The following is a 13,549-nucleotide window of genomic DNA, read 5'->3' on the forward strand; positions in this document are numbered from 1 at the left end:
AACACTTTTTCCCACATCCTTGCGCCGCGCTTGGTCTAGGTGCTGAACTCCCTGGTACGGGGGAAATTCATGCCAGCAGATGCCCTTAGAGCATATATTTCTCTCATTTCTAAAGAGGGTAAGGGCCCTGCTCAATGCGGCAGCTACTGCCCTTTTAAATACAGATTTAAAGCTCTTTGTGAAGGTTCTGGCCAATAGTCTGCTGCTACACATTCCTCAATTGATTCACAAGGACCAAGCTGGCTTTGTCCCTGTACGTGAACCACGAGACAACACGATCAGTTTCATTAATCTAATTCATGCTGCCGGAACCACTATGAATCCGCTTATGGTATTCTCTATGGATGGTGACAAAGCATTTGATAGGGTTCATTGGTCATTTATTCAGACTACCATGGAGCACATATGTCTGGGCTGATCTGGATATCAGCACTATATTCTTCGCCCTCTGCTGCTGTGAAAGTTAATGAGATCAGATTGGATTTCTTTCCAATTTCAAACAGGACGAGACGGGTGCCCCATCTCTCCCCTTATATTCATTCTCACTCTGGAACCCTTCCTCTGCTTAGTACACGCTGATCCCAACATTGTGGGCTACCGAAAAACCCTCAGGAGAGCATAAAGGTAGCGGCCTTTGCTGATGACTTAATCTTTTTTGTCACGGACCCATTTACCTCTTTGCCTCTTCTGCAGTTCCTCAGAGATTACGGGGCATTGTCACTTTTTAAAATCAACCTGGGAAAGTCTTCCGCTTTCAACTTCTCCATGGCCCCTGACACAATTCGTAGTCTGTGGCCCTCTTTCCCATTCAGATGGGACCCAAATGTGATCAGGTATCTTGGGACGAATATAACATCTGACCCTTCTAAGCTCTATTTTGAACCCCTTCTTCTTAATCCTAAAGAGAACCTGCTACATTGGCACTCCCTAACGCTGAATTGGTTCGGTTGTTGCAGTGCTATTAAAATGACCGTGCTTAACCGAATTTTCCATTTGCTGCAAGCCTTTCCCATTTGTCTGCCGCTGAGTTTTTTTTCGGAATATTTGTTCCCAGTTTCAAAATTATATCTAGTCTCACAAGAGACTGTGTCTGAAACTACAGAGCCTATCCCTGTCTAAGTCATCTGGAGGCCTAGCCTTCCCAGATAATCAAACCTATCAAACGGCCTCACATCTCACCAGGATACTCAACTGGCATTGCCATGAGGAGTCTAAATTCTGGGTTTCCATGAAGTTGGAGTCTCAGTGCACTGCTTTGAGTTGGCCTTGTATCTCATTTCCTCTACCTAGGGAGCTCTGTACGCACCCTACCCTGGGTAGTACCCTTCAGGTTGCACAGGAAATGTTTTGAAGGTCCAGTCTCCCTGCTCCCCATTCTAGGCAACACAGACTCCACTCCTGGCCTATATGAGGAGCAATTCCATTGCCTCAAAATTCAGGGTAACACCCATTTATTGGATTTTCTGAACCCAGAGGGAACGTTAATCGCTTCAGATCTTACCTGTCTTGCAGATGCTCCTTTAGAATTCTGGGGCAGATTAAAGCTACATTATTTCCTTCGCAGGTGCTCTCTCGTTCCAGGCATTAATGTCTGCTTACTGGATTTGAAACAATGTGCCACAGAGGGGAACTGGTACGTCACTCTCTCCCTGGCTCTATCTCCTTGGGACTATATACCCTCCTTTCTCAACAAGTGGGAATCCGACTTAGGCCTAAGCTTTTCCCCTAGTCAGAGGGAATAAAATTCTCCACTTTCCCTAAAAGTTCTCTAGGATCCAAGAGACCAGTTACAAAATTCTCACTAGATGGTACAGGGTCCCTTCCCTGCTTCACCGCATCTCTCCCCAGATTCTCGACATAGGTTGGCGATGCGGAGCGGAGGGCAGGACCATGCACCACATTTTTTGGACTTGTCCACGAACTCAGATGTTTTGGCAAGATGTAACCACTGCCATTAAGCAACTCACTTCGTGATAACCGGGCGGCCTGTTTGTTGCACGCGACAGAGCGACTTATTAAAAAAAAAACCTCCCTAAAGATTCAGAAGGCCTGCATCCCAATTTGTTGGAGTGCCGATCCTCCAACAAAGGCCTTATTGGAGGACCTTAGAGCCACACTGCGTAACATGGAAGAGTCTAGCAATGATACCTGGGAGACCCTGGAACTATTTTGTTTACATTGATGCATACCTCAATGAGCTGCCTAACTTCCAGTAAAGCTCTGCTTTATTCGTCCTTTTCCAGGAGAGGGGCGATTTGGTGGAGATGCTGGTGCCATGGAGGACAGAAGGAGAGAAGGGACTGCGTGGGTGAGTACATCGCTGGACCCCGGGACAGGCAAGTGTATGTTTATTAGAAATCAGAAGCTACAGTTTTTGTAGTTGCTGACTTTTAATAAACACAAACAGCTGGAACACCACTTTAAGATAACACAAGTTCAGTCCATGGCAAATAGAGAGACTTTGCCAAAGATTAACTGTGGCACATCTAATCTAATTTATACAATCCTATGCAGTGTGCTCACTACAGTATGTAGGATGTACGATTCGCCTGTTAAGAACAAGAATTGGCAATCACTATACAGCAACCACCAATTGCAATGCAGATCACCTGTATGCAGTGTCTCAACATTTCAAGGATATCTGTGGAGGTGGTTTATCTGGTTTCCAATTCTATGGTCTATAAAAGGTTACTAAACATGTCATGGGTAGTGATTATGATAGGAAATTGTGGATGCAAGATGCATGGTGGATCCACAAACTGGATACTTGAGTACCACGAGAATTAAATAAGAGATGGGACATTAGTTTGTTCCTCAAAGTAGGAGTATTGTTTATTTGTGGACACCAGGTCTCTCCTTCAAAGTTACATATTGCTTTACTTTGAATATATATCTTATTTTTGGTTATGTGATGTGAAGTTTCAGGTATCATTATTGTGTTTTCGTCAATTGATGTTTAACCTGCACCTGTGTCAATTGGATTCTCACTGGGTATGGAGGTTTTAACTGTAGTGGTGTTGTTGGTCCCATCTTACTATGATTAAGTTACGAAGTAAGAAACAAATTTGAAGTAAACATAAAAAAAAAATAAAAAACCCAAACATTGTTAAAGCTCCCACCCCTACATACATGCACTTACATAAACACGTGTCGGGTGCAGCTACATATGGAAAAAAAATATTGCACTACATGTTAAATATTGCTGCATATGCAGGGGTGGGAGCAATACTTCTAGGGCCATAATTCACTGGGAAGTGCATTAAAATTCAAAACCAAAAATGTAACATATTGCTTGGTATGGTGGCTGGTTTTCTTTTTTCTTGCTTCTTTTGTTTTATTTTCACCTGGTAATCCTGCAAACACTCTTCCTGTCACAGGGTTGCCACATCATGCCTCTGCTGTATCTTTGGAGGGAGCCATGTTTGTCAACCTATACTACTCTCCTTATATGCACTACAAACATGTCAAATTGCTTCATCTCCATTATATAGGGGTCAAGGCAATTGCTATTCTACAGAAGAAAGAAATTGTAAAGTGTAGCTTATAGGACGTGACATGGAGAATGCAATAACAAAATCTGTCATCATTTCACAGGAGTTTAAAGGAACTCTGGGGTCACAGTACACACTTATTTTTAACATCAGCATTGTAATGGCAATACAAACAATGGTTACTGTATATTTGACAATACAATATACGCTTACTTGAAAAATATCCTTTAATGTAGTGAGTTCTGCCTGTGTACTGACCAACCATTTCTTTCCAAAACTTGCTGAAATACCTGCATTGCATGCTTTGCAGCTTCTCCTCGGTTTACTTTCAGTTTCTAATGACAACATATCCCGTAATACCTTGCTGCTTGCATGTAGAGACCCATATACTGACTAAGTTTCCTGCAACTCATCCTCACAGCGCTACTGTAGTTTAGAAAGCAGGCTCAGTGAATTCTGTGACACAGCAGTGTCTACTTACAGGGCATAGTTAACATGTGTCACACAATTCAAGGAAGCAAATTTGTGGGGATCTTCACAAAGTAAAATTTACAAACTTCAAGAGCATGCAGATTATTAGGCATAGGCTAGAAAGAATTGAAATACAATGTGGAAATGATTTCACATTTTGACCATAGATCTGCTTTAAGGCTAGCCATGTTGGGTATTTACTTGGCACAGCCTCATTTGTTAGATTTTATAAAACATAGGTAATATATTGTGTTTGCATGCCCTAAAAGTAACTAGCATATTCCTAACAGAAAATTGCACTAATATCCTTGGACAAAGTGCAGTTACCACCATTTTATTCTACAGGTTCCCTGCTTTCATAAAATATGTTTGGAGGTTTTATCATGTCTACAGGGTTAATTTTAATGCTTGTGCATAAAATGCAAAAATGGATTGGGCAGCAAAAGGGTTAATGGAAACTAAAATGATTGCATGTCAGTTCTGAGATCTTTACATTTAACCGAATATTTTATCCTTTTTATTCTATTTCCTTAAAATGATTTTACAAATACACATTTACTGCATATTATATACGAATAACACAGAATTATCAGAGTCCTAAATATTTCTGAAGGCAACATGTCAAACCATTTGCCTCCAATTCTGACTGGAATTTTGAATGCAGCCACTCAAAAGAACAGCAGGAAGAGAAAGGAATCACTACTAACTCATCACTTGCCTGTAAATTTGAGTTTCTCATAAAGCATCAAAAGAGTAAAGATGAGCTTTGGCAGTCTCCACACTCATCTCTAACGTAAACGCCCACTATTTTGTACTTTTGTGAGCTGCAGGATGGGTAATGACCTTGCCCAAAGCTCAATGAAGTACAAATAAGTGAGAGTTCTTTGTTCAGGTTAGAGATCAGTCCATCTCTAGTAAGGAGGTACAGCAACACATGTAAAAGGGCGCTAGAGCTCCACCTGCTGATGTCATATGAAAATATGTATAAATACAGTTGCAAGAAAAAGTATGTGAACCCCTTGGGATTACGTGGAGTTTTGCATGAATTGGGCATAAAATGTGCTCTGAATGTCATCTAAGTCACAATAGAACACAGTCTGCTGAACATAATACTACACAAACATTAGATGTTGCCATGGTTTAATTGCACATAACATGTAAACATGCACAGTGCAGGGAGGAAAAAGTATGTGAACCTTTGGACTTAATAACTGGTTGACCCTCCTTTGGTAGCAATAACCTCAACCAAATGTTTCCTGTAGTTGCAGATCCGACCTGCACAACGATCTGGAGTAATTTTGGACCACTCCTCTTCACAAAACTGTTTCAGTGTAGCAATATTCTTGGGGTGTCCGGTGTGAATCGCTCTCTTAAGGTCATGCCACAGCATTTCAATCGGGTTGAGGTCAGGACTCTGACTGGGCCACTCCAGAAGGCGTATTCTGTGCTGTTGCAGCCATTGTTTTGTTGAATTACTTGTATGCTTTGGGTCATTGTCCTGTTGCATCACCCATCCTCTGCGGAGCTTCAGTTGGCAGACAGATGGTCGTACGTTTTCATGCAAAATGTCTTGATAAACTCTGGAATTCATTTTCCCATCAATGACAACAATCCGTCCAGGGCCTGAGGCAGCAAAGCAGCCCCAAACCATGATGCTCCCTCCGCCATGTTTTACAGTGGGGATGAGGTTTTGATGTTGGAGTGCTGTGCCTTTTTTTCTCCACACATAGTGTTGTGTGTTCTTCCCAAACAACTCAATCTTGGTTTCATCTGTCCACAGTATATTTTGCCAGTAGTGCTGTGGAACATCCAGGTGCTCTTTTGCAAACTTCAAATGTGCTGCAATATTCTTTTTGGACAGCAATGGCTTCCTCCGTGGTGTCCTCCCATGTACTCCATTCTTGTTTAATGTTTTCCTTATTGTAGATGTGTCAACAAAAATGTTAGCATGTGATTTCTGTAGGTCTTTAGCTGACACTCTGGGATTCTTTTTTACCTCATGTAGCATTCTGTGCTCTTGCAGTCATTTTTACAGGACGACCAGGCCTAGGGAGAGTAGCAACAGTGCTAAACTTTCTCCATTTGTAGACAGTCTGTCTTACCGTGGACACATGAACATCAAGGCTTTTGGAGATACTTTTGTAACCCTTTCCAGCTTCATGCAAGTCAACAATTCTTGATCGTAGGTCTTCTGAGAGCTCTTTTCTGCGAGGCATGGTTCACATCAGACAGTGCTTCTTGAAACCAGTAAACCCAAAACAGGTGTGTGTTTTTTATGGGCAGGACAGCTGTCAGCAACACATCCAATATCACACTGATTGGAGTCAAGGTTGGCTCACTTCTGGCTCCAATTAGCTCTGGGAGAAGTCATTAAGCTAGGGCCTCACATACTTTTTCCTCCCTGCACTGTGAGTGTTTACTTGTTATGTGCAATTAAACCATGGCAACATCTAATGTTTGTGTAGTATTATGCTCAGCAGACTGTGTTCTTCTATTGTTGTGACTTAGATGACGTTCAGAGCACATTTTATGCCCAATTCATGCAAAACTCGACGTAATCCCAAGGGGCTCACATACTTTTTCTTGCAACTGTAGGTATAAAGCTGTGAATTACATTTACCAAAACATTCACTGCAGGTGAATCAATCAGTGTAAATTTAAAAACACATGAACTAGAAATATACACCTGCAGCGATGTCCAGAGAATGACACATTCACCACTTTATAAATATTAGCCAAAAGATCCATGTACAATATTTTTAAAAAAATTGAATTATTTTATTCCTCATATTGAAAAAAATAAACATTTTATCAAAACCACTAAACATTCATTTTTAAGTAAACTTTGATATAACTCTGAAGAGCCACAACAGCTTTGCACTGAACTGTAGAAAGCTATGTACCTCCATGAGAATTCTATAGAGCAAGCCAACAATAGTCTTTGACTTTCCAGTGCCAGGAGGTCCATGGATCATACATATTCTTGGCAATCGGGGGTGCTGTGTAACCATAGCATAGGCATTCTCAATGGCGTTTCTCTGGTCACTGTTGAACTCCTTCGAGATGGGAAGCTGAGGAGGAGGAGGAGGAGGAGAAAATTAGAATTTTGTACTACAATTTTATCCATGTTTTATGTATGTACACAATACATATAGTCCTTCCTGTACATGTGTATACATACATCTACAGTCTTGGCCCAAAATATTGGCACCGCTGCATTTCTGTCAGATAATGCATCACTTTGCCCAGAAAACTGTTGCAATTACAAATGTTTAAGCATTCTCATGTTTATTTCTTTTGTTTATATTGGTATGACACGAAAAAGGGGAGAAACAAAAAGCCAAAATCTGACATTTTACCCAAAACTGCAAAAATGGAATGGAAAAAATTATTGCCACCTTCTCCAAATTGTAAGAAATAATTTTATTCCAAGTTTGTGATGCTCTTGTAATTAAACTCACCTGTATCAATGAACAGGTGGTGACAATAGAGAAATCACACCGGCAGTGAGTTAACCACTAGGGGACCGCCCACAGTACATATAGTGAGACAAGGCGGCCCCTGTGCGCAGGATCACGAATATAAACGGTATCCTGCATTTCCGGTTAGGGGAGGTGCCCCTGGGAATCTATCACCGGGCCCCGGCTGGTGATTACCGGCAAACACCGACAGGGATGAGGGCTGCATTGTTTACAATATATATATATATATATATATATATATATATATATATATATATATATATATATATATATACATACACACACACACACAGTGGGGATTGAAAGTTTGGGCACCCCAGCTAAAAATTTGTATTAATGTGCATAAAGAAGCCAAGGAAAGATGGAAAAATCTCCAAAAGGCATCAAATTACAGATTAGACATTCTTATGTCAACAAAAGTTAGATTTTATTTCCATCATTTACACTTTCAAAATAACAGAAAACAAAACAATGGCGTCTGCAAAAGTTTGGGCACCTTGCAGAGTTAATATCTTGTACTGCCCCCTTTGTCAAGTATCACAGCTTGTAAACGCTTTTTGTAGCCAGCCAAGAGTCTTTCAATTCTTGTTTGAGGTATCTTTGCCCATTCTTCCTTACAAAAGTCTTCCAGTTCTTTGAGATTTCTGGGCTGTGTCACGCACTGCTCTTTTAAGGTCTATCCATAGATTTTCAATTATGTTGAGGTCAGGAGATTGTGATGGCCATGGCAAAACCTTCAGTTTACGCCTCTTGATGTAATCCCCCGTGGATTTCGAGGTGTGTTTAGGATCATTATCCATATGTAGAAGCCATCCTCTCTTTAACTTCAGCTTTTTCACAGATGACATCAAGTTACCATCCAAAATTTGCTGAAATTTTATTGAATCCATTTTTCCTTCTACTCGTGAGATGTTCCCTGTGCCACTGGCTGCAACACAACCCCAAAGCATGATTGATCCAACCCCATGCTTAACAGTTGCACAGAGGTTCTTTTCATTAAATTCTGTGCCCTTTTTCTCCAAACGTACCTTTGCTCATTCCGGCCAAAAAGTTCAATTTTAACGTCATCGGTCCACAGAACTTGTTTCCAAAATGCATCAGGCTTGTCTATATGTTCATTTGCAAAGTTCAAACGATGATTTTTGTGGTGAGGACGTAGAAGAGGTTTTCTTCTGATGACTCTTCCATGAAGACCATATTTGTACAAGTATCTCTTTACAGTGGAATAGTGTACCACAACTCCAGTGTCTGCCAGATCTTTCTGGAGGGATTGTGCAGTCAAACGTGGGTTTTGAATTGTTTTTCTCACAATCCTGCGAGCTGTTCTGTCTGATATTTTTCTTGGTCTTCCAGATGTTACTTTAACTTCCACTGTTCCTGATGACTGCCATTTCTTAATTACATTTCGAACAGAGGATATTGACATCTGAAAACGCTTTGCTATCTTCTTATAGCCTTCTCCAGCTTTGTGAGCGTCAACTATTTTCAGTTTCAGTTTTATAGACAACTGCTTAGAAGAACCCATGGTGCTGATTGTTGGGGCAAGGTCAGATGAGTCTGGGCATTTAAAACCTTTGAGATTGACATGACCTGGTCTTCCCAGACGATGATTGAGAACAATCCATGACACTGGCAGGTCTCAGCTTTGCAAAGGGGGCAGTGCATGCTATAAATTCTGCAGGGTGCCCAAACTTTTGCAGACGCCATTTTTTTGTTTTCTGTTATTTTGAAAGTGTAAATGATGGAAATAAAATCTAACTTTTGTTGACATATTATAAGAATGTCTAATCTGTAATTTGATGCCTTTTGGAGATTTTTCCATCTTTCCTTGGCTTCTTTATGCACATTAATACAAATTTTTAGCTGGGGTGCCCAAACTTTCGATCCCCACTGTATATATACACACACACACACACACACACACACACACACACACACACACACAAGTAATTCATGCTCCCGTGTTTTTCACGACCCTCCCAAATAGCGTCAGATTGCCCGTCAGTACACCAGTAATCACATTTAACCCCTTGATTGTCAGGAACACGCTCATACACAATAAACCTCTATTGCTAGTATAGTGTCTGACTGGATCAACATCTTTGATCAGATCAGCACTATACCAGCATTCACATTAGTATAGTGTCCCCAAAAATGCAGCATTAGCAGGATCAGCCCTGTCACCTGCATTTAGCCCCTAAGATTACCCCCCCCCCCCTTTCTCCCACAGCAAGTGCAGTGTCAGTAGGTCAATGCCGCTTGATACATTGAACACAAAACCTCAGTGTTCGTAGAATCAGGCCTGATCTTAGCTAGCACTTGCCGGTACATTTTGATGACTCTCATATGCAGCACAGTGCCAGTACTGGTGCCACTCTACCTTTTGGTGAACTGGTGAGCACCAGTGGCCTAGTACATCCTTGTCTTTCACATACCAGCACTGCAGCATCACTTGGTGACGTGGCGAGTCCCATAAGTGCAGTACGAGCTGGTGCGGTGGCAAGCACAAGTATTGTCCCGCAGCCACCAAGAAGTCGCACACAGACACATAGATCCACTAGTATCCTTCCGGATATGCCTGCAAATCCCGATTCGCAGCCCACAAATTCTGCAGCACCCGTACTTCCCCCATTCACTGCCCAACCCGAAATTCAGGTGGAAACAGCAAATTTATCTACTCCCCATGATTTTTTGGAGCGGTTTTTCACGGAATATCTGTATGCATGGATTGTGGATCAAAGCAATTTATATGCACAACAAATTTATTGGCGCCATCCCAAATTCAAACCTTGCCAGACCATTTGCATGGAAACCCAATACAGTTTCCGAATTTACATTTTTTTGGGCCTAACCATCAACATGGGCATTACTAAGAAAAATTAATTGCAGTTGTATTGGTCCACAGATCTGAATCATCATATGCCTGTGTTCTCTGCTGCCATTGCCAGGCATAGGTATGAGAGTATAATGTTTTTTATTCATTTCAATGACAACACATTGTCGTCCTCGGGGTGACCCTGAATTTGACCGGCTCCACAAAATGCGGCCCCTCGTAAATCACCTTAACCAAAAATTTGCAGATGTCTATACTCCCCAGTAAAACATCTGCGTTGATGAGTCCCTCATTAATTTTTCTGGTTGCCTTGCATTCAAACAATTTCTCCCCTGCAAGAGTGCCAGATATGAGGTCGAGATGTAGAAGATCTGTGAGAGGGCAACAGGCTATACTTATAAGTTTTGGATTTACGAGGGAAAAGATAGTCACGTGGAGCCCCACGGATGCCTAGACTACATGGGGAGTAGTGGCAAGATAGTTTGGAACTTGGTGTCATCCTTTTTCCATATGGGGTATTACTTATACGTGGCCAAATTTTATTCAAAAGTGCCACTATTTAGACATTTGTACAATCTTGGAATTGGCGCATGTGGCATCATGCGACCTAATGTGTGCCCACCATTAGAAGTGGGTGGATGCAGGACGGTATATTGTAATGATGGGCATACCACACACTTTTTCTGGCAGAGATTTCTTCTCTTTTTCCCATTCAGCCCACTGGCTGCATGCCCCTCTGCCCCGCTGCCTTCCACGGCCTCCTTGGGCAATCCCGTGCCATCGGGGGAACCTGACAATGCAGCTGGCGTTTTTGCCAGTTGACCATAGAGCCGATTGAAGACCGGAATGGTGCCAATCATCTCTACAGTCTAAGAAATCGGAAGCTATGAGCATTTCATCACTTCAGTTTCGCAAGATATAAACAGCACCATTTGTAAATTGGGAAAGCATCTGATCACACCGATCTTGGTTTGATTAGATAATGTAAGGGCAGAGGAGATATCTAGAGTCTGATAGACCCCAGATTTCTCAAAAAAGAATACATGACAATGCCCATTGAAGTTATAGTTATTTGCATTCCCTGTGATAGCATTAAAAGTGATTATAAAAAAAAAAAATAATATATGAAATGGGACAGTGTAAAAATAATTTTAAAAAATCAAGACAACAAAAAAAGCACCCTAGCCCCTCCCCGCGTGCGCGAGCGTTGACCCTGCGCCAGTATGTAAACAGCGGCTGCAACGTGCATGTGAGGTATCGCCGTGAACGTCAGATCAAGGGCAGTAATTCTAGCACTAGACCTCTGTAAATCTAAAATGGTAGCTTCCAAAGGCTTTTAAAGCATTGCCTATGGATATTAAAAACGTATGCAGTTTCTCACCATTGCATGGGGCATGCGCAGTTTTAAAGCATGTCATGTTTGGTATCAATTTACTCGGCATACCATCATCTTTTCGATTTTACCAAATAATTCGCCAATATATTGTGTTTTTGTACATTAAAAGTAAAAGTTTTTTTTTAAATTTGCATGTGAAAAATCGTGCGAGTACTATATGACATAAAAAATTGCAGCACCCACCATTTTATTTACTAGGGTGTTTGCTTTAAAAAAAAAAAATTTGTTTAGGGGTTTAAATTAATTTCCTAGCAAAAATACTAATTTTTTTTTCATGTGAACAAAAAGTGTCAGAAAACGCTTCATCTTCAGGTGGTTAGAAGAGTTGTGTGGCATAAACTTCTAATACTGGGCATAAAATGCCCCCACCCCCCAAAACGACCCCTTTTTGGAAAGTAAACACCCCAAACTATTTGCTGAGAGGCATGTTGAATCAATAGAAGAATTTAATTTTTTTACCACAAGTTTTTGGAAAATGACTTTTTTTTTTTGTCACTTAAAATGATTTATTGCTCACACATGCCATGGGAATATGTGGAATTACTCCGCAAAACACACTCTGCTACTTCTCCTGAGTATGGGGGTACCACATGTGAGAGACTTTTTGGCAGGCTAGCCAAGCCCCCCAAATGACCCCTTTTTGAAAAGTAGACACCCCAATGAATTTGATAAGAAGCTTGGTGAGTATTTTGCAGATCTCGTTTGTTGCCACAGGTTTTTGGAAGGAAGACAAAAACATATATGTTTTCTATTCCCTTTTAGATTTCAAAACCTTGTGAGAAAAAATTAGATCTGCAAAATACTCGCAATGCCTCTATTCCTTGGGGTGTTTACTTTCCAAAAAGAGCTCACGGGGGGTGGGGTGATATCCTGGCATTTCAGGGCCTCCGAAATTGATAGGTAGTGAGGAAGTGAAATGAGGAAGTTACGCACCTTTAGGCTTTCAAAGTGGCCATTGCATTTCAGGCTCCAGTATGTGGCTAGGCTCCCAAAAAGTCTCACACATGTGGTATCCCCACTACTTGGTAGAAGTAGCAGAATGTATTTTGGGGTGTAATTCCACATATACCCATGGCTTGTGTGAGAAATACATCATTTAAATGACAACTTTGCGTTAAAAAAAAAAAATGTTTTTGTAATTTTCCAGAAACTTGTGTAAAAAAAAATAAATCTTCCATGGATTCAATATGCCTCTCAGCAGATAGCTTAGGGTGTCTACTTTCTGAAAAAGGGGTCATTTGGTGGTGTTTCTACTATCCTGGTATTTTAGCACCTCAAGAAATGTGATAGGCAGTCAGAAAGTAAAAGCTGTGTTAATTCCATTATCTATACCATAGTTTGTAGATGCTATAAAAAACTTTCACACAAAACAATCAATATACACTTAATGGGATTTTTTTTTTTACCAAAAGCATGTAGCAGAATACATTTTGGCCTAAATTTATGATGAAATTTTAGTTTTTCGGATATTTATGACAGAAATGAGAAAATATTGTTTTATTAAAATTCTTCTCAAAACTTTTTTTGTTTATAGCACCAAAAATAAATAGTGCACAGGTGATCAAATACCACCAAAAGAAAGCTCTATTTGTGTAAAAAAAAAAAAAAAAAAAAAAAAAAAAAGGACATAAATTTTATTTATGTACCATATTGCATGACCGCGCAATTGTCAGTTAAACTAGCGCAGCGCTGTATAGCAAAAAAAAAAAATAGCTTCCACACAAAGCAATCAATATACTTATTTGGATTTTTTTTTACTAAAAACATGTAGCAGAATACATTTTGGCCTAAATTTATAACGGAGTCTACTATATATTTGTTATAGCCAAAAGTAAAAAAAAATAATGTTTTTCTTCAAAATTTTTGGTCTTTTTTT

The 13,549-nt window shown here is 40.5% G+C and overlaps 1 protein-coding gene across 1 annotated transcript in view; it reads right to left on the reverse strand.

Moving 5' to 3' along the window:
• SETX (senataxin) overlaps positions 1 to 13,549 on the reverse strand; it is a 256,689-nt gene that overhangs the window by 117,204 nt on the left and 125,936 nt on the right. Inside the window, exon 13 of the mRNA XM_089675124.1 lies at positions 6,866 to 7,033. Within this exon, the coding sequence (XP_089531250.1) occupies positions 6,866 to 7,033 (168 nt within the window). The remainder of the gene's footprint in view (positions 1 to 6,865; positions 7,034 to 13,549) is intronic.

Source organism: Staurois parvus, unplaced genomic scaffold, assembly GCF_062004578.1.
Source record: "Staurois parvus isolate SC_StPar_1 unplaced genomic scaffold, SC_StPar_1.0 ptg000154l, whole genome shotgun sequence".
NCBI lineage: Eukaryota > Metazoa > Chordata > Amphibia > Anura > Ranidae > Staurois > Staurois parvus.